We start from the raw sequence: 24,099 nt of genomic DNA on the forward strand, positions 1-24,099 counted from the left end.
GTTTAGCTTTCCCATTGAGGATTGCACTAGTTGGAAGGAAGATAAAATCTGAGACTGACTTTGGGGAAAACACCTAAAAAATTTAGAAAAGTTTATATTGACCATATACTTAGAATTCTAGCAGACAACAAGGTGACCCATGGACTGTTCACAGATACACATTTGTTTGGCAGGTAGGTCTTTGAATGTAACTGGGATAAATCAGTATTTACAGATACTTTTATGCTCCCACTTCCTGTATTCTGCTCATAATTTAGGAAATTAGTATAAATTATTTGCAGACACAAAAAGAGATATCCAAAAGTAAAGTGGTGTGGTCAAGGTATGTTAAAGGTTAACACAAACACTTTCTGGAGGACAGCAGTGAAGAGCAGCATGGAAAGAGTGTAAAGGATACTTCAAGGGAAAAGTGCTGAAAATCAGAGGAATTCAAAGAAGAGAAAAGCAGGCAAAAGTAATTCACATGCAATCAACACATTTTCAGACTTGGAGAAGTATTGGATGATGGATTTTTAGAAATAGAAGTTTCTCAGAAATAAAAGTTTCATGTGTGCTGCCCTCTGGTCCTATGTAGTCATTGAGGAGAGGGAAGGTAAGGAACTTGATTTTCACAATTTTGTTTCTGGCCTGCCCTGGCTGAGATAATAAAAGCAAAGTTTGGCTAACTCAATTTGGATGTGTATTGATTTGTTGTTGTTGTTGTTAGCAGCATTGCTCTGCTGCACTCTCTGTGCCCTTGAGTAAGCAGGAAGAAACCTGGGAAGGGAGAAATGCATGGCATGGGGAAGAATAGGATGGCATCCTTGAGGCTGGGAAAATGTAACATGGGCTTTTGTGGACCAGCTACAAAAACACCTGTAAATGCCATGTCTTTCTGCTCAGCTTTGTTTACACACATTTAGTAGCTGTCCTCAAGACTGGATTTTTGTTAGTCAAGCAGATGGAGTCAGTTGAACTCAAACTGCCTGTAGGAGCACAGCTCAAGGATTCAACCACCCTTCGTGGATGGACTTAATCAGATTCAGTAGGTCCAACATATTTCCTTAGGGAATTTGTCAGAAATATTTTTTAATTCTTATCAAAACAAACAAAAACCCCAAAAAAAACCAAAACAAAACAAAAAAATTAAGCAGAAGTTTCTTCTTAACAGCAGACATGAATAAGAATATAAGGACAACAGAATGTCTTTCCCATGTACATTAGTTTAACCCAGAAACCACAACTCTTGTCCAAGCCAGTCTCCACAGAGGGGAGTGCCCAGATTTTGACCAATATTCTCTTCAATCAGTGTGTGTAGATATACAACTGTGTACCTTTAGGGCAGCCTGGGACTGCTGTCGTCAGAGCAGATGATGCAGGCAGTGTTTGGCAATTATCCCATGCTGTGTGCCACAGGGTTGTTCAATCCAGCATGCTTCCTCACAGTCCTGCCATCACAGCAAATTACCATATAAACATAGGAAACTTTACAATAACACAATTATGAACTAACCACCTCAATTTACTAGAGCACAAATAGTATTCCAAAACAATAACACATTTCTTACCTGAAAAGTGGGCAGAAATCACTGGCTCCTTTTGTAATGAGTTCATGATATCAAACATCCTTTTTACTGAATGCTGGTCACTGGGAAAATTCATGGGTAATCAGTCATCTTTTAAAATCTGCTGGATTGTCACTCATCTCCTGTAATACCTTAAGAAATGTGTCCTTGCCTGATTAGATGTTTTGGTACCATAAAAAGGAAGTAATAAAACCCCTCCCAAACACAGTGAATTTCAGATCTGCAAATGTATATCAGTACAGCAAATATAAATTGCCTTTTTTTATTAACTGCCTTATTGTAGTATTATAAAAGATTTAAAGTAGCTAACCAACACACTAAGACTCTAGAAACTAAGGCTTTTTTTTTTTCTTTCTTTCTTTTTAAATAGAATGAAGCCATCCCAACTCACCCAAAATTTTAGCTCTCCTGTGGAAAGACAGATAAAAGGTTTAATCCTTAGAGAACAAAGAGAAATTTAAAAAAAATTCCTCCATCCTAAATTGTCACCAGGATTACAAATCAGCTGATTACAATACAAGAATATGAACTGGGCTGGTTATAGGACAGTGTGCAAATTTAAAACTGCTCTACACTTGAAGGGTTTTTTTTTATTCACACTGTTCTGGACTAGAACCTATTTTCCTGCACAACTATTAAAAGTACCTGTAAGAGTACACACACTTTGCATGTTTCCCAGGAATTACAGATATGAACATTTGAAATTAAGAATTCTTAATTAAATTATAAATAGTTACATACTATGTTTTGGTGTCTTTCTTACAATTTTAAAGTTATTTTAAATATACAGTACTTACCTATTTACACATTGAAAAGTTGTACTTTAAAATGGAAACAGTTATGGTTCCAATCTGCTACTCATAACATACAAAAATAACAGATATACATAATTCCAGTAGGCACTGTGATTTATTATTTTAGCCTTTACCAAGAAAAACATTTTCAAGCAAGTTTTTTTGACCAGAATTTTATGAACTAAAGTTGGAAAGGTGGTTCTATAAGCCAAGTAAACAATTTCACTATCAATGACTTTCTCCCTTGCTTCCAAGTATCTGTTGCACACAGAGACTTCATTAAAGCAGATTGAAAAAAAAAAAAAATTATAAAAAAAATTGTGCAACAATATTTGCCTTTCATGTTGCAGCTTTAATTTACTGCAGTATGTTATCACACACTTCCAAATAAGTAACATTAGATTTAGAATTCCTTATTTTTTTTCACCACCACCACCACCACAACTTAAAAAATAATTGTTCTTTTAATATGAGAAATATTAATATTATTGATAAAAATAATTATATTGTTATCCAAGAGCAACAAAGCCACATTCAAAGATAAAAACAGCCATTGTCTGCATGTTAATTTCATTACATATGTAAAGGATTGTTATCTCTGTTCAATTGCTCAACTGCTTAACAGTCAGAATTCATTTTTATCAGCCCAACAAAATAAATCCAGTCACTTTTAGCTGTGATAAAAAATGGCCAAAGAAAAGAAAATCCAACTCACAACTGCATTCCATTCTGCCAGGCAGTACTCATAGACAGAAGAGACACAGGAAAAGGCAGGTTCTGTCCTGGAAAGAAGACATGGGAGAACAAATACATACATAGAAGATACACACTGATGATCTTACTTCCTGAAGAAATTCAAATATTTTGAAAGAATAGAAAAACATCTTGCTTGACCATACTTTTTACCTTACCTCTTAATGAGCTGATTTGCTAATTAAGATTTAGGAAAATGCATGGTCATAAATTTTATAGACTATAGACTTTTTTTTCAAGGAAAACCTTTGTCCAGCAGATTTCCAGTCATACAAACTAATTATTTTTGTTCTAGCTGAATAATAGGTATAGCTTTTTGTATGTGTCTTAACATCAGAAGGCAAAAACAATTCACAGCTTTTTAAGAGAAGTGAAATTAGTGCCTATTATAAGAGAAGCTAATAAGGGCCAGCACAACAAAAAAAAAAAAAAAAAAATTGGGTTTCTTCATGGTCTTTCTGACAAAATCTCTTCCTATGCCAGACTTTGCAGTGCTCCCTTTTATTGGCTGTTTCTCTAATCCTAATCCTTGTCTCCATGACAGAAGACACAAGTTTTGTGGCAGCCAAAGCAAAACTGATCAGTAGTACAAGATGTATGCTCAGACAAGGTCAAAACACTCATGGAGACAGGGAAATCAAAGCCCACTCCAAGCTCCAGCACCACCCTTCAACACAACTTCAAAGCTCCCCCTGCTCACCCTGGTGCTGTAATCTTTGACCAACATCCCTGTCCCACCTCAAACACACACAGGTATCACCATTACATCCACCAGGGGCTGCAGGGGCCACAAAGGGAGGGTTTGAAATAAAGACAATGCTGTTTAGCAGAGATGCTAAACAAGACAAATGATGCATTCTGCTAAGCTCCACAGAGATCTACGTGCGCCATGAAAACCCTGAAAGAATTCTGCACCCGCTAAAATCTGAACAATCTCTCAACAAAAGGTAAGACTTCATTTAATTTTCTTCTGCTGTATTTCTGCAAGCATACTTGCTCACCATTCTCCTTTAACTGTCACCAGCCAGAACAATAAACAGCTCCAAATAAGTTCCCTTTACACAGCCTTGGACATGCTAAAAACTTACCTGTTAAGTCTGATCACACATGATTTGTGTTCAAGCTTTGTCAGTCCTTAAAACAGAAAGTTTTCATTTATCCTGACAGAAACATGAGGAAACACAGATTTTTAAACTTTATTTTTAAAAATAAATAAAAAATGTATCACTTAAACATAGAACTAAATGTGGTATTTCACAGTGGCAGTCAACAAGAATACTCTGAATGCTCATTTAAAACAGGAAGTATATATGAAATACATACATGAAATATAATGCATAAACTTGTCAAACAGAAGGAATATTATAACAGCAGGTCCAGGGCTGCTCCTTTTTCACTTTCACTAGTCCACAGTTCTCCTGATTTGCATTAACAAGACTGCTGCCACTGGTAAGTCTCTTTGCATTTGACATGAAAATTAACAGAAGACTAATTTTAGGAATATTATAAATACCCTTCTAGAAGTATATCAAGGGTTTTTTTTCAATATGCAAAACCTTTTCCTCCTGAATACCAAGGAGAAAACAGACATTCATTATCTAAGTTCCTCTTTAAAAGTATAGCTCCCTCACATTTCTCAGTTTTAGGACAGCTGGCCATCAATAGTGAACAGAGGGCTGAAATTGTTAAAATAATTGACAAGATGCTGTGCAGACTCCCAAAGACTTTCTGGAATGGGTGCCTCCTAAATCAAACATCAGAGCATTTCCCTGAGTTTATAAGAAAAGTGATATAGTCAAATGATTTGCTCATTACAGTAATTTTCCTTCTCTTCTGTTTTCAAGTTCCTTTTTTCTTTTTGGTACACATTTGTGTCTATTCCCTTTCTATTAATGCAGAATATGTGTTAAGAGCTGCCCAAGAAACACTTTATGGTAAGAAATGATCCCATAAACACTGTTTTAAATGTCCCAGAATAAGGTATACAGCTCACAAAGCACCCAAATAAATGGTTATTGTATTGAAGCATTTAGCACATTTAACACTGTCCACAGCAAACCAAAGTTGTTTGAGGAGTTGAAAATGCAGAGAGCAGCCTATATTGGTCCATTTCAAAGACAACTGCTTAAGCAGCCTGTCTTCACTGTGGTTTCTAGACTCACTAATCAGAGATTCCTGGAAGACACCACTTTTTTGGAAGAGCAGCATTGCCCATTATGACATGTTTTTCAAATCCCAGCACTTCAGGAGCCATATTGTACCTTCAAAGGTAACTACATCCACCTTTCGAAAACATTAAAACACATCTTGTAACAGCCCACTGAGTGCTGCCAATAAGCCATTGCTGTGTCCACACATGCTGTACCTACAGAGAAACAGATACAAAACAAGGACTTGATTTACCCAACACACAAAAACCATCTGTCACATAAGTGCAAGGAAAACTCTGACCTCTTAAATCCCTATGCCTTAACCACCTGACCAACATGGACACCCACACACACTACTTAGTAATTATTTCCTAAGGAATAAACGTAGCATAGTTGCAAAACTGTAGCATAGATAGACTGAAATAATTCTTCAGCTGCTTGTACTTGCAGATATAAACAGTACACAGCTCATAATCCACCTGCAGTTTTCAGAAGGTTTTGATGTCAATGCTGTTCAAACACATCCTCTAAAATGTTGAGTCTATAATCCCTCAATATGTGTCAGATAAAGGATTTCTTATTGATTTGAGGTCAGGATTTCAGCATAATGAAACTCATGCAAACTTAAGGCTTTTTATGTTGTTTCTTTTCCTTTGTCTGGCTACTCCCTTTCCACTTTTAAACACGCAATCTGTGATCCACGAGACTTAGGAAAAAATCCAAAACTGTTTTTCTTGTAATTCAGTACATCCAGATAAAACCATGCTAGAAGGTTATTACTGATGCCTTGTTTGCTCATGCTATACTCACAATCTATTATATGTAATCCCTGGATATTCTGAAGAATCACTGCTAGAATTAAAGAACCTTTGTTTGAACTTAAAGTTTTGGTGAGTGAAAGGCATCTGCTAATAGAAGACAAGCTTGGAAAAAAACCTGCAGAAAACTGTATTTCCTTACTGCTACTACTTCTGCAGCCTAGCCACAAAAACAGCATCCAACCTCAACAAATTGGTTCAGGTGCCTAAGGTTAATAATCACAGTGTTTTCCTGGGACATATCTTGCCCTCCTTAACACATCCAGTGTTGCATCATTAACTCATTAAGTTTATTTAAAATCCCATCTCCCTGTTTGCATGATAGGCTGCAGCTAACAGTCTGTTTTGTAAACTGAGCAAGTTTATTCTTGGTCTGTGTTCATGTAATGCTGAAGATTTGTCTACATACAAAAGTTATGCCTAATTACACTGATTTAGTTTAATCAGCTCAAGCCCTGTGCTGTGATGAGATCCTGAGGTTGCTTTGTACATGTGAAGCTCCTCACTGGGGAAGATGGACATGATTCTTCCACACTACTAAAGTTGAATCCACGTGCTGGCTACAGCTGCACAATTACTTAAATAAAACATAATGTGCACAACCAAAGCATTTACACTGCTCTAGAACCTGTGTTTCAAACCTAAAACACATCTGAGAGTACATGGCCCTTAAAGACTTTGGTAAGAGATTTTACCAGGGATTAAAATACTCTTTTCTTTTTTTTTTTTTTTTTTTTGGTGTGTGTGTATTATTTAAGAGCTGATGCAAAGTTTCACATGTAATAGTGAGTTTCTGGCAGAACCAACTTCCTGAGCTTCTGTGGCATCCCAATAGTTGAGAGGGTATTGCAGTTTTCACTGTGAACAATCCCCAATTTTGGATGCTTTTAAACAGTATTCATGATGCATTTCTACTTATGGCTTAGCAAACTGAAAAACTGAGCTGACACAAATTTTTAAAATTGAAATTTTTAAAAGTGCTGAAAATATTTCAGATTTTTTTTCAACATAGGATGAAATTTTTTTCAGTAGATTGCAAAATGAAATAGCTCTTTGTGACATGGTAGCACTGAGCTATAAAACAATGCAAAACATTAAAAATCTTAAATTTTATTAATGGGAATACCTAACAAGAATCTTAATCATTGATGACATGCTATTTTTATAATTGAGCAGGAATCTCTATCTCTACTGAGGAGAAATAACATTTAAGTATTACAAAGCCCTAGAATATGTAGCTTTAACAAAGGAATTTCAACAGATATGTTTTAATAAACAGATTGTTCATAGTGTGGCTACCAAGTGACTTGTGCTGCAAAGCAATCCTCTATTTCAATAGTATACAAACATTCTTGACTCAATGGATATGATGACAGAAATATTTTAAATGCTAGCAGACAGTAAAAGCAGGATGTTATAGACCCTTGGATTACTGGGGACAAGGTTATGGAACACCCTGTATGAGTTTTCAGTGCTCGATATATCATTTGCATGTGGAAATTTTTAGGTGTAATATTTTTTACTCACAGCATTCCTGTAGATTCATAGAGACAAAAACACAACAAAAAGTAAGTTTTATAAACACATTCACGTATATGCAAATCACAGGCTGCATGAAAAAGATTATGTGCTGTTACTCAAGTATTATATAAAGATTATAGATGCATATTCCCTTATGAACTGAATAACTTATGAAATTCAGTGTAAGATAATGAAAATACAGATGGAGTGTTTAAGCTTCTCACACAAATTACTGCTATTGACTATGAAGCAAAAATAGTCTGAAATGGCCAACCCTGTCTGCAACAAACACAGCTCTTTTAGCTGGATAGATGAAAGATACACACGGCCCAAAAACTTTCATGTTATAAATCACTCCAGAAATAATGATGGATTTATAGCTCCCTCTCAATAGTGCAGACAAGCACTGCTCTGATCCAAACCCTGGGATCAGGCAGGTGGCCTGATACATCCTCACTCCAGACCATTTGGATCCACCCAAGCATCAGAACTGAAAGTTATTAGCAAGGCATAAAGCATTTGGAGCTGCAGCATATTTACTATTGTTCGTACTTGAAATGTTGGTTAAAATATTTGGTGACTTTCTGAAGTTTTATTGAGGAACATTTGCTGGTTATTAAATCACTCCCCACCCAGTGGCTCTACAGAACAACACTGGGCTCTCTTGAAGGCTTGGGTGGCCCAACAGCCTGTGGCTGCTCTCGGACTTCCCTTCCTAGATATATTTACCTTGCTGCTACCATTTCATATGGAATTATTTGTTGGTTTCAGTGCCGTTCCTTCCTCTGAGGCTGCACTTTCATCTCTCTGAATTTTTATCTTTTAGATTCATTTTGCCTCTTCAAGGGGTACAGAAATTGAGGAAACTATTCCAAATGTAATTTCCTATGCTTCCATCTCTTTGTGATTAGCAGGCACATTCTGAAAAGCACAATGATAGATTCCTTTGTATAGTGATTTCTCTTCAGATCTCACAAATAAGCAACAAAAAAATTCTCAGCTAATATGGGCTTTCAGCTTAGATGGTCACAAATTAACCAGAGAAGGGTGTATGTTAGTTTAAACAAATTACCCACATTTTCCATTTTTGGTCTATAGCATAAGAAATTAGATAGTTAATTTTAAATGCAAAACTTTGTACAGCGTGCAAATCATGTCTGTATGTCAAACTAAAATAACAAACCTAATGAGGAATGTTAAAAAAGCAAGACCTATTAGTTTAAAGATACATGGAAGCAGCCAAAGATGACAAACATGCATAAAATTCAAAACATGATGGAAAAAGGAACAGGCACTGAACCACATAAATCAGTGTTTTGAATTCTATTTCTCTGTGGGTATAATTGTACCTTAGTTTCTTATAATGATTTATTGAGGTAAATAGTCTGTATGGTTTAACAGCTACAGCTTCAAAGTGTCAGGCACAGACTCTCCTTTATTCATGAGGCAGCTGAGTATTGGGATGTGAATCAGCTTCTGTATTCTGGGACTTGGCAAAGTTTGTTTTTAAGGTCCTTATAAAGGATTCATGTTGATGCAGCTATTCAAATGTGAAAAACACTGTGCTGTAATGGATGAAATAGAAAAGCTTTACAGTAATTCTGGAGGAAAAAAGTAAAAACACTGAAATAAACCATTCAGAATTACCTTCAGGAAAAGAAAGGAGCATCCCAGAGTTAATTTTAATACATTATATCATCTGGGGGAACACAGAAAACAGCTAATTTCTTGGTGAAGCACAAAGGTGTGATGGGATTTCAGAATTTACTTTTAAGTTAAAACAAAATAAAGTACAAGAAAGAAATGGTAGAAGTTTAAGCTGTGACATTCACATTTTGGGTTGATTGCCAAACCACACGTTCTATTGCTCTCAGACCAGGATAAACCAACCATTAACTAATCAAAAGAAACATTATCCATGAAAGCCATGATGGCATTTTAACAGTTCTTAATCTATTAATAAGAAAGAATAATTTGCAAAATATATTCCCTCTTCTGTTTACATTCACAGGGCCATTCTCAGCAGAAATTATATGTAGGCTCCCATGGTGTAGAAACCCTATGAAAGCCATGAAAATTCACTAAGCTTCCTTCAGTCCCGTGCCAAGATATTCAGCAGGAACTTTGGTCGTTGCCAAGAAACACGTGTGCCTCAGATACAGAAGCTCTGCATGTACCGGTATTTCAACATTCCTGGAGAGAAATGTGACCCCTTGATGCATACACTGGTTTGCTGGCATGCTCACATTCCTCCCCATCTGTCAGAGTGGCATGCTGCCTTCTCACAAGGTGGGATGCCAGTTCTGGAGCACAGGTGCCAACCAAATATAGGTTCGGACTAATACTCTGCAAAATGTGGCAAATGACATTTCACCTGCAAGAGGACCATCCTACCTGTGGCCCATGCCAAATTAGGGCTGCATGCTTCATTAACAAAGGGGTCATCAGCTGAAAATCACAGGCAGAACCAGGAATGCTGGCTTTCTGGATAACATCTCCTAGCTGAGAGCCAGCAGCACCGAGGTTTAATTTACAATACGCCAAATTTTCCTAACATTGCAGCCATACAGCCCTTTGGAGCAAGATGCAGCAGACCATGGACAGAGATCTGTTGAATTCATCCTCCCAGACTCATTTCTGACAAATTTCAAGACTCTTTAAAAAGGCAAATTAATTAACAGTGGGGGGAAAGCATAAATAAAGATTTGTGTTTCCTCTAAGGGGGTTTCTAGCACCACAAAGAAAACCATCTTCATTATAACTGTCAAAAAACCCCAAACTAAAACTAAAACTATTTTCAACCAAATTGCTCATATAATTCTAAAATTCTTAAAGTCTATAAAATATTTTTATGAAGATTGACATACAATATAAAAAGTCTTTAGTTTCTGGTTTGAGAATTTATGTACACATGAAAGTCATGAACAGCCATTACACAAAAATCATTCAACATGCAATGACAACACTGGATAATATTAAATGGTATTTCAATACACTCAGAATGAAGTATAGTTTGAACTTTTTCATTACTAAAAATATTCCCCACTATATGAATCTAACAAGAAAAATTAAATATTCAGTTGATCAATAAACAGAATAGCCACAAAGTAGTGCTGGTTTTGCCTCCAAATTAGCACAGTCTACATCATTTATAAATGTACAAAAGAAAAATGAAGCATTGCTAGTCTGAAAAAATTACCAGCTTTCAGGAAACAATTCGTTATCCTTTCTTTGGTAATTTACTATGATTTCTGTAATTTATTTATCCCAGGATGTACCTGATATATCATCAGCTTTAGGTGGTTTTGTTAAACTGGCTATCCAAAAATGAGCCATATTGTGCATAATTCTGCATTATTTAGGCTATTCAGAAGGCACACCACTGCTATTCCCAAATGACAAACTCAGAGCTATTAATTCTTACAAGCACAAAATTATAACTCAATACATTGAATTCCATAATTACAGTTCAATACGCTAAGATGCAAAGTCCTGCCTCTGAGATGGAATAACCCCATGCAACAGTACAGGCTGGGGGCCAACTGGCTAGAAAGCCTATTTACAGGGAAAAAAACTGGAGGTCCCTGTGGACAAACTGATCATGAGCCAGCAGTGTGCCCTGGCAGCAAAGGCAGCCAACAGCATCCCAGGCTGTTTTAAGAGAAGCACTGCGGGCAGATTGAGGGCCCTGGTAATTTCCCTCTTCCTGGCATTTGAGAGAGTGCATCAGGAGCAATGGTCCAGCTCTGGTCTTTCCAGGACAAGGCAGATACTGAAACATTGAAGCAAGACAACTGGGAGGCTGCAGTGTGATGTACAAGATAGACAAGAAGCTGAGGGAGCTGGGCTTGCTCAGCCTGGGGAAGAGCAGCTGAAGGTGAGAGCTTATTATAAGAGGATGTAGGGAAGATGGAACAAGGCTTCTTGCAGAGGTGCACAGGGACATGACAAGAGGCAATGGACACAAGCTGAACTATTCCAATTCAATAGAAGGAAAAAAAAATTACCTTGAGGGTGGTCAAACACTAGGCTAGGTTGCCAAGAAACACTGTGGCATCAGCATCCTTGGACACAGTCCAGCTTGACTGGAGATGGCCCTGTGTAACCTGCTCTAATTGGACCAGCACCGAGCAAAAGGCAGGACTGGATGGCCCCCAGGTGGTGCTTTCCCATCTACATATTCCTATGAAATATGTGCTAGGATTTTGTATGATACACATCCCAGTTTTAACAACGTGCAGGAACATTTCAGAGTATCGCGCTCCAGGCAATCACTAAACTATTCAGGGACAGCAGCCAGCCTTACATTTGCTTTTCTTGTCTTTTCTTTCAAACAAAGTCTTCAGTCTTCTGCACAGAACTTATTTCTAGTAAATTAACAGCATTAGACATGGCATTTGTACTAAGCCTTCCCACTTTGGATCCCAATTGCTTTAGAAATGATGTATTACTTAACATAGAAACAGGCTCCTGTTATGCTCCCAGCAAAACAAGGAAGGTGGCATAAAGTCAGTAGAATAGCATATTTTTCTTCCTGGCACACTGTGCCTGTATGTCACAACCACTATCCTAATGTAAAAAAGATTGTTCTGCCCACAATTCCATGACAGTCTCTGGCCTGTCACAAATACCATCATATTAAGTGGACGTGCCCTTTTATGCCTAGGTTAATTTATTTAAAATTTACTATTTCAGATTAATAAAAATATCCTGATGCTTGAGCTGCAAATTTCCATGCTCAAAGTCAGAATGAACATAAATTGCTGCAGTATTGCACCTGCAACTTACTGTCATTTATTATTAGAGTATGAATATCAAAATGGTAAAGTCTAGTTTAGTAAAGGCAGAGTGTACAGTAGGTTCTTGGCAATGCTGCCAGATAGTTTATAGTTTATTAATAGAGTGTAGATCTTGAAAAGATCACTACAAGTTTTAAAGACTTGATTTAAGAAGTAACATGGTGGTATTAAATAGGTAAAAGAGAGTGAGGAATTTCCCTTTTATTTTTGTGCTTCTTGCAGTCACTCAAAGCCAATAGGCTGTGACTGAAACACAATTAATAGCCCATGATCCCAGTACAGGGATAAAGCAAATATGTATTTGTATGTCCTTGGTAAAGATCTTCCAGTAGCTAAGAGGAACAAACATCAGCATTGCCAAGGAGACACTCTGCCTGTGTTTTAAGGAACACAAGTCACAGAACACATCCAATTAGCCACAAACTGGCTAAATAAGTGGGGTAATGAGTGATCCCACATTTTAAACAGATACTGTCAGGACACAAATTAATGAAACCATTTTTGCAGCAGGAAAAATCTTTCTGATGCAGTGGCAGCAGACAGTATTGTGATATAGATCTGTCAGGGAGGTGCAGATATTGACAGGAATAAAAGTCTTCTGCAGTCTTCAAAGGTTATTTGGACACTGGGTACATATGAAAAGTCAGTGTGCTCTACTGATGATGAAAGTTGAGGAGAAACATTTCTTTTCAAAAAGGACCCTGACTTGGGACCTGGGCAGATACATCAGAGCTTTAGCACACCAGTTTTTTTTCACATCTTTAAAATATTTCTCTAAGGACCAAGTGAAACCAGCAGGATAAAGATACCTGGTGCTATTTCTTATTCCTTTCCACTGACCATTTCCATGAATGTTACTGAAGTCCCTAGGGAGAAGAAACTATTACAATCATACAGGGTTAGGAAGAACACACAGAGTCAGAGTTTTCCCCATACCACTTATATTTCCTTCTACTTTCTCTTTGTTCATCCAATAAAACATTCAAAGGTCTTAGGAACAGAAAGTTATATGAAGAGACAAATTCTGTTTACAGACAATTTTCAGCAGACTTCAAAGACTTTGGCTTACACAGCACTCTGTGCTCAAAAAAGGACTATGTTAATTTTGTTCAGCCTTTTCCAGCAGTGTTACTCACTAGAGGATGTAAAGCAGTGGTTTGTCCATGCCACATTCAAATTACTTATAAGTTAAAATCACCACGACAAACAGATAAAAATGTTAAGATTCTCTTTTCCCTAAAGTATTCTGATTTACTAAAGATGGATGAAACAGCATACCAAAGGGAACAGAAGATACACCCAAGGAAGGATCTAGAGAGTTTTCACTTTAAACAAACACAATTCATTTTGATAATACTGAAGACTTTCTCCTCATTCAGACTCAGAGTAGAATAATTGAACTTGGCAGGTACTTTCTGTGAAATGTCTTGTCTTTATGGGGGCTTTTATGTGCTAGCAAGCACAAAAGAAAAAGGAAAGAAGTGAGATATATAAAGCTGTATCTTCATTGCAATAAAAATTATTTTTACTCAGGTAAGGTATTCCAGTGCTGTACCCTGTACAGTGGTAAGTGAAGAGGTCTAGTCAGTTTAATACAATGTAAAATCTTAAGGAAGCAAACCACTGTATTTCCTTATTTTGGGGTAGCTAGGTCATATCAGCTCCAAGTAGGAGATAGATTGTTTGCCTTGCCTGGCTACACTGATACAAAAACTACCTGGGAACTGTCTGTACTAGGACTGTACCAAAACAAAGCTTCTTAACATACCTTTTATTATGTTAAAAAATGGGAATTTAAAAAAAAATCTTTGTAGAAGCCTAATAAATGCAGTGTTACTAGAAGCATGCACAGATCTAGGTTCAAGGACATAATTTCTCCATTCCTTGTTCTCTTCCTTTGTTAAACTGGGGCACAATTCTTTTTTCTGTGGTATTGAATAATGGCCTTTTCTGCTAGTACAGAAATAAAAGTAAGTGAAATAGTCTTTGTATTGATGTGCTGTCTGTCTTGTTTATGATAGAAACTATTTTGGTTTTAGATGGGAAGTGTTCTAAAAAAGCTTTTACAACAGGTTCGGAAATGTAAAAGCCATTTCAGGATGAGGACCTCTCTATCCTTTATTTTGTTAGTCCTTGAAAGGGCTTTTAAAATGTTAACAGCTACGACTGCCTTCACTCAACTGATGCTCCCTTCTCAGCAATCCTTCTGTTGACATCCCTTCTTTGCTCTTAGCTTGTCTCTCCTTCTTCCCAACCCCTCAAAAGAAAACAAGAAGTTGAGATTGAACTTTTGGCAGGCATAGGGCCACTAAAACACATTGAATAAATCTGTAGGCCAAGTCAGATTTCAGTAAGAGTTTCTTTCCTCACTTTAAGTGATATGCAGAATATTTTCCACTCTTCCCTGTGGAGTGGAGTGGATTTTCCACTCTTCCCTCCATATATTGCAGTGACAGCTACTAAGCAAAGCTGCTCAGAAAACAGGAAACATTTTCAGCTTAAATAGGTGGAAAGAGATGAAAAGTTAGGGTAATGTCATGTTTCTATTTGATATAAAAGAAAGTTTTTTGTCTAAAAATGTAATTTAAACAGTGCACTTAAAGTAGGTGTATGTGTACATGTTTGGGTTTTCTTCAAGCTAAAAAAAAAGGCATTTGTTTCCTTGTTAAGCTTTTTTACAGACAGGTACTGGCAGCATTCCCTGCCTCATGGTGATAGCTACTTTGAGTATCAAAAGTTCATTAGTAACAATTAGACATTCTACAGCACTTGAGAAGAGGTTGATCCTGTTTTGTAAGCCAATGTCAGTGAGCATATTATAAATTACAGTAGTCCAATTACTCTACAGCTAATATTTAGCACTTATACTTTGCTTTGAACACACACTCTGCAACTGATAATTAATTCTTAATGCTGGCATGCAGATATATTATCCTAATTTCACAGATAAAGTAGAAAAGTGAGATAATTTGCCAAAAGCCACTTAGTCTTGAGTGGAGTCAGGACTAAACAGAGGAAGATTCAACCCTGTATCCATGGCTTCCAAGCCAGGGCTGACCACTATCTTGGTCACTATGTGATAGTTTTATTATTGCAGCTTAGTCAATCACTGCATGGCAAAGACATCCTTATCACATTATAGTCTGAGAAATTATTTTAGCTGTCAGATCTGGTTGTACTTTAATCTTCCCTACCTCTACAAAAAAAAAAGCTAAAAACCAATTAAAAAATAATTGTGAAGAATTTATATCAGGACCTTCATTCATGAAATTGATTCAACAAGAGTTAGGCCTCAACTTTCCCACCCCCATCCCTTTCCATGAAAGGAAATGAGACCTCATTATTTCAGTAATTATTATTTCAGCAATTTTACATTCATTTCACTGCACTTCGCCTGGTGCCATTCCATCTAACTGTTTTCATTTAATTTCAAAATTTCCTTTTTTTTTTTTCCTTGACAAGATTTTTTTTTTCTGCCTGAAAGTTTTTATAATGCAGACTGCTGAGCTTGAAGATTTGGAAACTCCTCATTCAAGTGATTCTTCTGGCATGTCCTGTAACAGAGCTGGTGTGCACCTACCCTGCACCCACAGAGATGGTTCCCATCCACAGACTGCAGCTCACCACAGCAGCAGCAACATACTGAAAAGTCTAAGGGGATAATTGTACATGACAGCAAATAATTCTGTTCCCTTGCATGTCATTTCGGCTCACCTGACTCTTACCTCATTGTTATGTCCAACAAGAAACATGATTGCTCCTCTCTCTTGCTCCTCCCTCTACACAAGCAGCCATTTGCTTGAGGTTCTGTCTCTGGCTCACAGCCAGTTTGTGCTCCACGACAAAACCTCATCTCCTGTGAATTGAATGTTAACTTCAGGACAGTGCCTGCAGAGAGACTATATCAAAACAGCAGAAACCTCTCACAAACATTGCCCAGAATCCTTACCTATTGTTTTGTTTGTATTCCAGAACAGCCTCAGAGATTGGAGGAGGCATGTTTCTTCTTAGAAACCCAGTGTCCCTTGTTCTGAGAATAAGGACATTTCTCTGCTGCTCCAAAGAATATAACTATATATATCTATATATATATATATAACAAAGAATATAACATATCCAGCAAATATAACACTGAATCCCAGCATGACAGGATTTTCAGAACTCCTTTCTTATCATTTATTAGTGTTACTGGAATTATATAAAGCTCATGACTCACACATCCTCAGACTTATCTGTAATATCTGCAGGAAGATAAGCAAAACCTTTACATAACCATTCTGCTACTGAGAGAATCCACATTTTTGTTAGCATTCAGATCACTCAGTTTTTAAGTGATCCCATAGGTAGATGGCTGCCATTTAATGTTTAGGTTGTCTTTCTTTGGTAAGGTACTTCTTCTCTGCAAAAACAGAGCATTTTAATCACGGGAGAAATACACTAAGGGAGAAAAAAAATTGTAAAAGCCTCTCACTAAAATTATCAGCATCACATCATTATTCAAAATGTAAACAAAACTAAAATGAACAAACCATTAGTTGGACACATAAACATTAGTTCATTTCAGTTGTCCTGAAGAAAAAGGCTTGAACTTAAATAAGCCACAACTAAGACACAATTATACAGCTGATTTAAGCAGTCTTATTTTTTACACCTCTTCTCCTAAAGACAAACCTTCTCTGTTTGTTCCACAAGGGAAATAGAGCCATGAAAAAAAATTTCACACTTGTTGTTTATTGAGATAGAAGAGGTGTTTAAGCATAATACTAGAGAAACACTAATAATGACTTAACTTTAAAAAAAATGGAAAAATACAGTTTCACTGGTATTAGATAACCACAATTCTTATTAAGTTAAACAGACTAAAAAAGCTGGTAGACACTACTAAAAAAAAAATCTCCTTTTTAATTTATAAGGTAATGCTATTTTCAGGGTTTTTTGGGGTTTTTTTGTAAATTTACTCCTCTTGTTAGAAATAATTTTAAATGCTAAAATTTAAATTAATCCATTACTACAGTCTCTACATAATAGTCTGTACATTTAAAAAAAAAAAAAAAAAGGAACTAATTAAGACAATTAGCTTTAGGGCTTTGACAAAAAAAAAATTAAAAAAATATATATATATAAAAAAAATTGCAATCGTTTGTTTTAAATGTCTCCACACCAACAGCAGGACCCTTGTGATAATCGATAAATGATTCGTGTTAATGACAGGAGTTTTGGAGTTTGTATAAACCGGAATACTTAAAATAAGAAAAGAACATGGACCTAGATAAAGGGAAATATATGATTAAACCCACTGTGTTTTAATCTCCCTGTTATGAATATTGTGTATACCAGCTTGTAAAAGGAAAAAAAGGGTTTTCCATAGTCTGAAAGTTTGGGGGTTTTTTGCAGAATCAATTTCCTGCCTTTGTGTAATCAATCGCAATCTGCTAAAGATCAGACTTCCCACTTCTGTTTTTTATCTTCCAAGACCAGATTGTCCGAAGAGCTGTTCCAATGAGTTTGGAAGTTTCTTTGACCACCACTGCTTACCTTGCAGAATTATGACAACAAAACAATAACAATTATTGATTACTACAAGGAAAACCATCCTATAAAAAGGGATCTGCAAACCAGTTTCGGTGGAAGAGTGGAGTGGGCGGTGACCCCTCACGTTTTCCCCAGGGCGCCGCTTGCTCTGTCTATATAAAATAAAGCAATCTAAATCGAGACTTTACTTCTCATTTATAACACGCTGAATAGGCGGGCAGTGCAGCGAGCAGAATCCCCGCTCCTCAGCAGGGAGAGAAGCGGAAAGCGCCGGCCAACACCGGGAAGCGCCGCCCCGTCCCCCGGCGGCTCCGCCGCCCGCCCCGAGGCGGAGCCCGGCCCGGCCCGCCCCTCACGGCCGCGGCGCCGCGGAGGCTTCTGGGACATGTAGTCCCCTCCAGCCCGCGCCGCGCCGCCGCAGCCAGCCCAGAACTACCGTTCCCGGCGCGCCCCGCGCCCCGCCGGGGGGAGCGGCTCCGGCAGGAAGGCGGCAGCGCGGCCCGGTCACCCAGCCGCGGCCATGAGCTCAGCCCGGGAGTCGCAGAGCCAGCACGGCCTGAAGCGAGCGGCCTCCCCCGATGTAACCGGGCGCGGGGCGGCGGCGCGGCGGGAGGGGGTTGGCGGCGCGGGGGGCGGCGGCGGCGGCAGGGCCGCGGCTCGGCGGCGGAGCCCCCGGCGGGACGCGGGCAGGCCGCGGGCGGGCGGCCGGGCTGCGGCGGGGCGGAGGGGCCGCTCGGGGCGGGCGGGCGCAGTGAGCGTGTGCTCCCGCAGGGCTCCAGCAGCTGGGAGGCGGCGGACCTCGGCAACGAGGAGCGCAAGCAGAAGTTCCTGCGGCTGATGGGCGCCGCGAAGGTGAGGCCGCCCGTGGGCCCCGGGCGGGGCGGGCGCAGGGAGCGGTGCGGGGCGATCGGAGCGAGGCGGCAGAGCCCAAGCTCTCCTGCCGGCAGGGTTCGGGTGCCGGCGGCCGTGCCACACAAAGCGGCGCTCGGAAGTTGTGCGGTCCCTGCGCCGCAGCTTCATCCCCACCCCACGCCTTTTAAATGCTTGCAGACCAGCTCGTCAAATTACGTGTTGACGCTTCTAGAGACAGGCCTTGTTACAAACTAACAAACCTACCGGTTAGGTCTGTAGATTTCTCTGTCCCTAAAAAAAACCGACAAAACAACCAACTTTAAAAGAGTGGTAGCTGATAGACACTAAAGTAGTAAACCTAGGGAATATTTTTAAAGAGAAATACGCTAAAACTAAATTTCTGTTACACTTGCTGTAAAAAATGCTACAAAGCTCGTTAAATGTAATAGTACATTTTTAATGTATGAATTGTTGGTTTAGTATTGCAGTTTTACTTACTTTCCATAAAAACGTTTTTACATGTAGTAACTTCATTTGCTTGAACACAGTAATTCTGTAAGCTAAAATAACTAACTGTATTAAAGAGGTGAAAGTTAGGACTTTTTAGTGGATAGGGATACAACGCCCCATTAAAGCATCCTGCTACTGCTCATCTTAATGTCTGCTTGGGTACTTAATGCTGCTTGCTGTGTAATGCCAGTTCTTGCCTATTGGGACACATTTGCTAATGAGCAACTACTGAGCCAATAAATTAATCATCACTGTGAAGGTCTTAGCTGACACTGTGACCAGTCTAAAAGTGGGATCATTGTAAGATGCATGGTCTGAACTGTTGCAGAATGTCAGGGAAAGGGTGAATGACCAGAACCTGAATACACACCTGTCCAGCATCATGTAGGATAATTTTCATATCAGTGGCAAGAAACAGAGAAATAGAACCATCTCTGGGGTCTGGGAAGAGCAAAGAGGGTATAGTTGTTGGGGTTTCTTTTTCAGAAAATTCAGCAAAAGAAATGAACCAAGTTCACCTAGAGGCAGCAGCTGTTAGCTAGTAAAGCTTCCAGTCCTGCAGTTGGGTGGCAGGGTTTGACAGCAAACCTTTTCCATTCAAGATGTCCAGGATGTTGGCAGAGCTGTCAGTGCACCCTAAAGCTCCAAAACAAACTGCCTTTTCTTTTAGAAAGAACATACTGGCCGCCTTGTTATCGGAGACCACAGATCAACCTCTCACTTCAGGACAGGTCAGTTTATCCAACAGCTGATACGAAGTTGGAAATCTAACCCTTATTTAGGAACATTCCAGTGCTCTGAGCTTGGTAGATATGGCAGGGAGGGATTTCAGGCTGTGGAGTTGTAGAAGTTCCTTACTTCTGTTAGATTACTGGAAATGGCTTCTCTGACTGCACTCACTTGCCTCTTAAAGGTCAGTACATGCCAGAATATCAAACTAAATTGTACATAGAAAAGAACAGGGGTTGATTTCTCCCTGACCCAATTACCTATTGATAGAAAGATCTCTGTCCTAAAGCAATGAGGTAAAAGCTCAAAAGGTCTGCAAGGTCATCTTGGCAATCAGCAATAATTGGATGTCGTGTAGGACCATGGTAACTCCTTATCATGCTTTCTTAGGAAGTCAAAGTACATGGCACCAAGCTGGGCTGGACTGCACTGCCTGAGAGAAGCCTTGATAAAAAGCCTTGTGGAATAGCAGCTTTCACCATTCTAGAAAACATTCCTTCGTATTCCAGAAAGCTTTCCCTGGGTGTGCTCCACTGATCATTTTTTATGTGATGAAAAATTATCTGGACCAAAATGAGCCTGAGGATTGGTTCCAGGTGCTGCTTCTGTTAGCTTACAGATACTGAGAATCACTCCTTCATACCTGAATTTCTGGAAAGGAAGTGATGCTTCTGCTTGAAGTCATAAAGAATCAGTACTCATCTGTTAATAGCAAAATGTTAAAATGCTGGGTTTTAACACTTCTTTGTCCAACATACAGTTCTTGTCCTTTTGCAGTAACATACAGCTCTTTACTTCCAAATGAGGAAATGTGGATTTGCAATACCACCTTTCAGCTTCTCAGAGATACAAATTAAAAACTAGTGTTGTAGGCCTCTAGGGGAGAATTAGGGATTCTTATCTTTTTCAAGTACATAGGATCCTTAACTATTTTAGACTACTTACTAAAGTAAATAAAGGGGCCTTAGAAGTAGCTCATGAAAATTGGTTTCTCTGCTAATTCTTAAGGATGGAAAAATGCAGAGCTGTAATTTGGGATGCATGAAAGAGTTTCAGATACAGCTCCATAAACAAGAGTGGTGCTATTGTCCCAAGGCATGATGCTATATCTGAGGGATGATTTAATCACAGTAATCCCGTGTCATGTAGTGAAGGTCACAGAGTTTCTCCTTGCTAGGGCATGTTGCAGTATTGGCTGGAAGCACAGAGAACTCACACTGATTACCTTGTTCTGTGGACATAACACTGCATAGTGTAACTCTGGAATGCATCAGGTGTCAGGAACTTGCCAGCCCTCTTTGTATCAAAGCCATCCTGCTTGCACACTTGGCCCTGTTGCTTTAAAGTCTGATGGTTTGTATGCAGTAATACTGGATCCTAGTTTAGAATTGTTACATTTAAACTTCTTGCCTTTGAAAATGTGACTTCCTGTAATTTGGTGTCTTTGTTAATTTGAATGAACCATAACCAAAGTACCCTGGACAATGCAGGGGAAGAAGACAAGAAAATGAACGAGGAGTTGGAGTCTCAGTACCAGCAGAGCATGGACAGCACCATGTCGGGGCGGAACCGGCGCCACTGCGGGCTTGGGTTCAGTGAGGTACTGAGTTCATTTCCAGAATGATTGGGCTTTCACTTCACTAAGAGAAGGTGCTACTGGGTTTAAAAATCCAAGCAGCCTAACGTGGTTTGGGTTAAAGGACAAACTTGCTGCAGGCACTTGACTGCTGTTTGTGTACACTGTGGTGGCCATTTAGGTGCTCGTAAATGACTGATGCTTCTCGTTGTTCTGAGAAGTGAAAAGACATGCCTTAATGCTCCAGAGCAGTCAAACTGATTAGGGCACAAAGTGACAAATATATTAAATCAGGGTGTTGCTGAGGAATACATAAGTCGGCAGGATAACCATCTGCATTGTTGTTAGCAGTATCATTAGATTACTTCAGCATTCCTCATGCTGCAGTTTGCTAAGTGTCCTTTCAGAAATCAGTCACAAATGTGGCTTCTTGATCGTCTAGCCTTTAGTTCCATTGTGTCACACTCTGTGACAAATGTTCCAGTGTCAGTACTGGAATTACTGAACTGATGTGATCTGGAACTTCAGACTCACTGAATGGTGTCTTTAGGATTTCTGCTGTAACTAAATAAACCAGTGGCTGATGAATCCATGCATTTCACAGCTGGCATGATTACCCACTTCAGGGAACTTCTTTCTGTCTAATAATTAGTGTCTTTTAGTAACAAAATGAAAGGAGCCATTAAGTGAAACAATCTCACTGAGAAGTTTTAAAGGCTGCAGTGGAGCTGCCAGGAAAGAATATTTTACCTCTCTCATAATCTGAATTTACAGTTTCAGGAAGATGAACAAGAAGAGGAGGCAGCTGGACACTCCTCTGATGAGAGTTCAGAGGATTCTGAAAGTGGCTCTGATTCAGAGCAAGAGGAGTCTGCAGAGGAGCTACAAGCTACTGAAAAACATGATGAAGCTGAGGTTCCAGAAAACAAAAAAGAAGCAAAAAGCAACTATAAAATGATGTTTGTGAAAGCCAGTGGTTCATAACTGCAGATGTAACAGCTTTGTATTTAAAGTACAGTAAGCCTTATTGTTACCGTGCAAAGTGGAGGACTGCTACAGCACAAATCTTTGTATTTTGATTTTAAAAAGACCCTGTTAGATGACAAAAAAGTAGTATTTGCTTTCTGTTGCCATGGATAACATTTTTATGGGCACAGTGAGATTACTGGTTTTTGTAAAGTGTATAAAATCCTGGATGGAGAAATAAATTTGTTTTGTTCCTGCCCAATCTTTACAATGTTATCTGAACTATCCCTTCCCTTATTTCATGCCAGATAAAGAAGCTTCATGTTAGTGGTTTATTCAGTTAGTACCCCAGTCTTGAATTTTTAACTATTAAGATTACATGTGAATTACGTGATGTTGCATTAGTTGTAAAATACCAATATCAGCATTATTCTGTGATGTACTAGAGCTTTAAACAATGATTTTGTCTATAGATGCTAGTGTTGGCAGGGCTGAGGAGAAATTGCTCACTTTTGTGACAGCATTGGTTGCTGTATCCATCTGAAGTCCTACAGCAGTTGCATAGAGAATATGTGTTAGAAAAGTGTAATACAACAGAAGGCTCTAATTGCTTTGGCTTTCTAACGAGGGGGAGGAGCTGTAGTTGTTTCTGCCTTTCAGTAGAAAAGAGTGATTTTTTGAATTACTGGTCCCTGGCTGAGTTGTTATTAAAAATAACACCTCCCATAGAAACCAGTTTACTTTGAAAGAGAAAGTATACTTTGATAATGAAAAGGATATACAAATCATTTTAGCTTTTTTAAAATATAGAATAAAGAGTTAAGTATGCGAGCCCTTCTTCCTTTTCTCCCTGTACATGCATCACTTGGAGGGCTGAGTCAATTAGCACAAGGCTGTACCTGTCAAGTCAAGCTGATATGCCTAGAAAGCCTCCTAGAAAGGAGTTCAGCAACTCCTTCCAGCAAGAATTAAACACATCCATTCCTCTGCAGAGTCATTGCATTCATGTAACAAATAAAATATCAGAGCTTTTTAGACTTTTTTTTCCTCTTACTAAGTCAGACAGATCACCTGCCTCTCCTGGCTGGGAGAACAGGACACCTGCCCTGTACCTCTAGTACCACCACAGCAGTGTTCCAGGGGACACTCCATCTCTGTGTACAATTCCTGACGTGCAGACAACATTTCCAAGCCAGTTGGCTGAAAGAAAGCAGCAGTTTGTACTATTATTACCTAGTTGAATGTAAACATTGCAGCATCAGCTATTGGGGGAGGACTTGGAATAAGTATGGAAAAAATAAAAGTCATATTGTAAATAGAAACTGAGTGTAGATTTTGATTACTGTGTTTTACTACGTCTGTTATAAATACAAGCTTGTCCACTCTCTTTCCATTTTAAGAACAATGCTACAGCAGCCACTAATGGTCAGTTATTTGTACTTGATCTGCTTGGGATTTTTTTTTTCCCAGTACTGCAAGCTTCTAATACATAGATAAAAAGTTTGTTTGTGCATTATGAAGAGAGAAAACCTCA

The 24,099-nt window shown here is 38.8% G+C and overlaps 1 protein-coding gene across 1 annotated transcript; it reads left to right on the top strand.

Annotated features, from left to right (window-relative positions):
- Window positions 1–18,352: 18,352 nt before the first annotated feature.
- C5H11orf58 (chromosome 5 C11orf58 homolog) lies at window positions 18,353–23,887 on the top strand. The gene is made up of 5 exons (XM_056492951.1): window positions 18,353–18,512; window positions 18,704–18,784; window positions 19,965–20,025; window positions 21,514–21,623; window positions 22,374–23,887. Exons 1-5 carry the CDS (start codon window positions 18,453–18,455, stop codon window positions 22,581–22,583), a joined length of 522 nt encoding a protein of 173 aa, XP_056348926.1. The 5' UTR covers window positions 18,353–18,452; the 3' UTR covers window positions 22,584–23,887.
- The last annotated feature ends 212 nt before the right edge of the window (window positions 23,888–24,099 follow it).

Source organism: Oenanthe melanoleuca, chromosome 5 (genome assembly GCF_029582105.1).
Source record: "Oenanthe melanoleuca isolate GR-GAL-2019-014 chromosome 5, OMel1.0, whole genome shotgun sequence".
In the NCBI taxonomy this organism is placed as follows: Eukaryota; Metazoa; Chordata; class Aves; order Passeriformes; family Muscicapidae; genus Oenanthe; species Oenanthe melanoleuca.

Coding starts and splice junctions, on each gene's coding strand:
- C5H11orf58 (XM_056492951.1), top strand. CDS start 18,453: ATGAGCTCAGCCCGGGAGTCGCAGAGCCAGCACGGCCTGAAGCGAGCG. Junction 18,513..18,703: donor AGCGAGCGGCCTCCCCCGAT/GTAACCGGGCGC, acceptor GTGCTCCCGCAG/GGCTCCAGCAGCTGGGAGGC. Junction 18,785..19,964: donor GGCTGATGGGCGCCGCGAAG/GTGAGGCCGCCC, acceptor CTTTTCTTTTAG/AAAGAACATACTGGCCGCCT.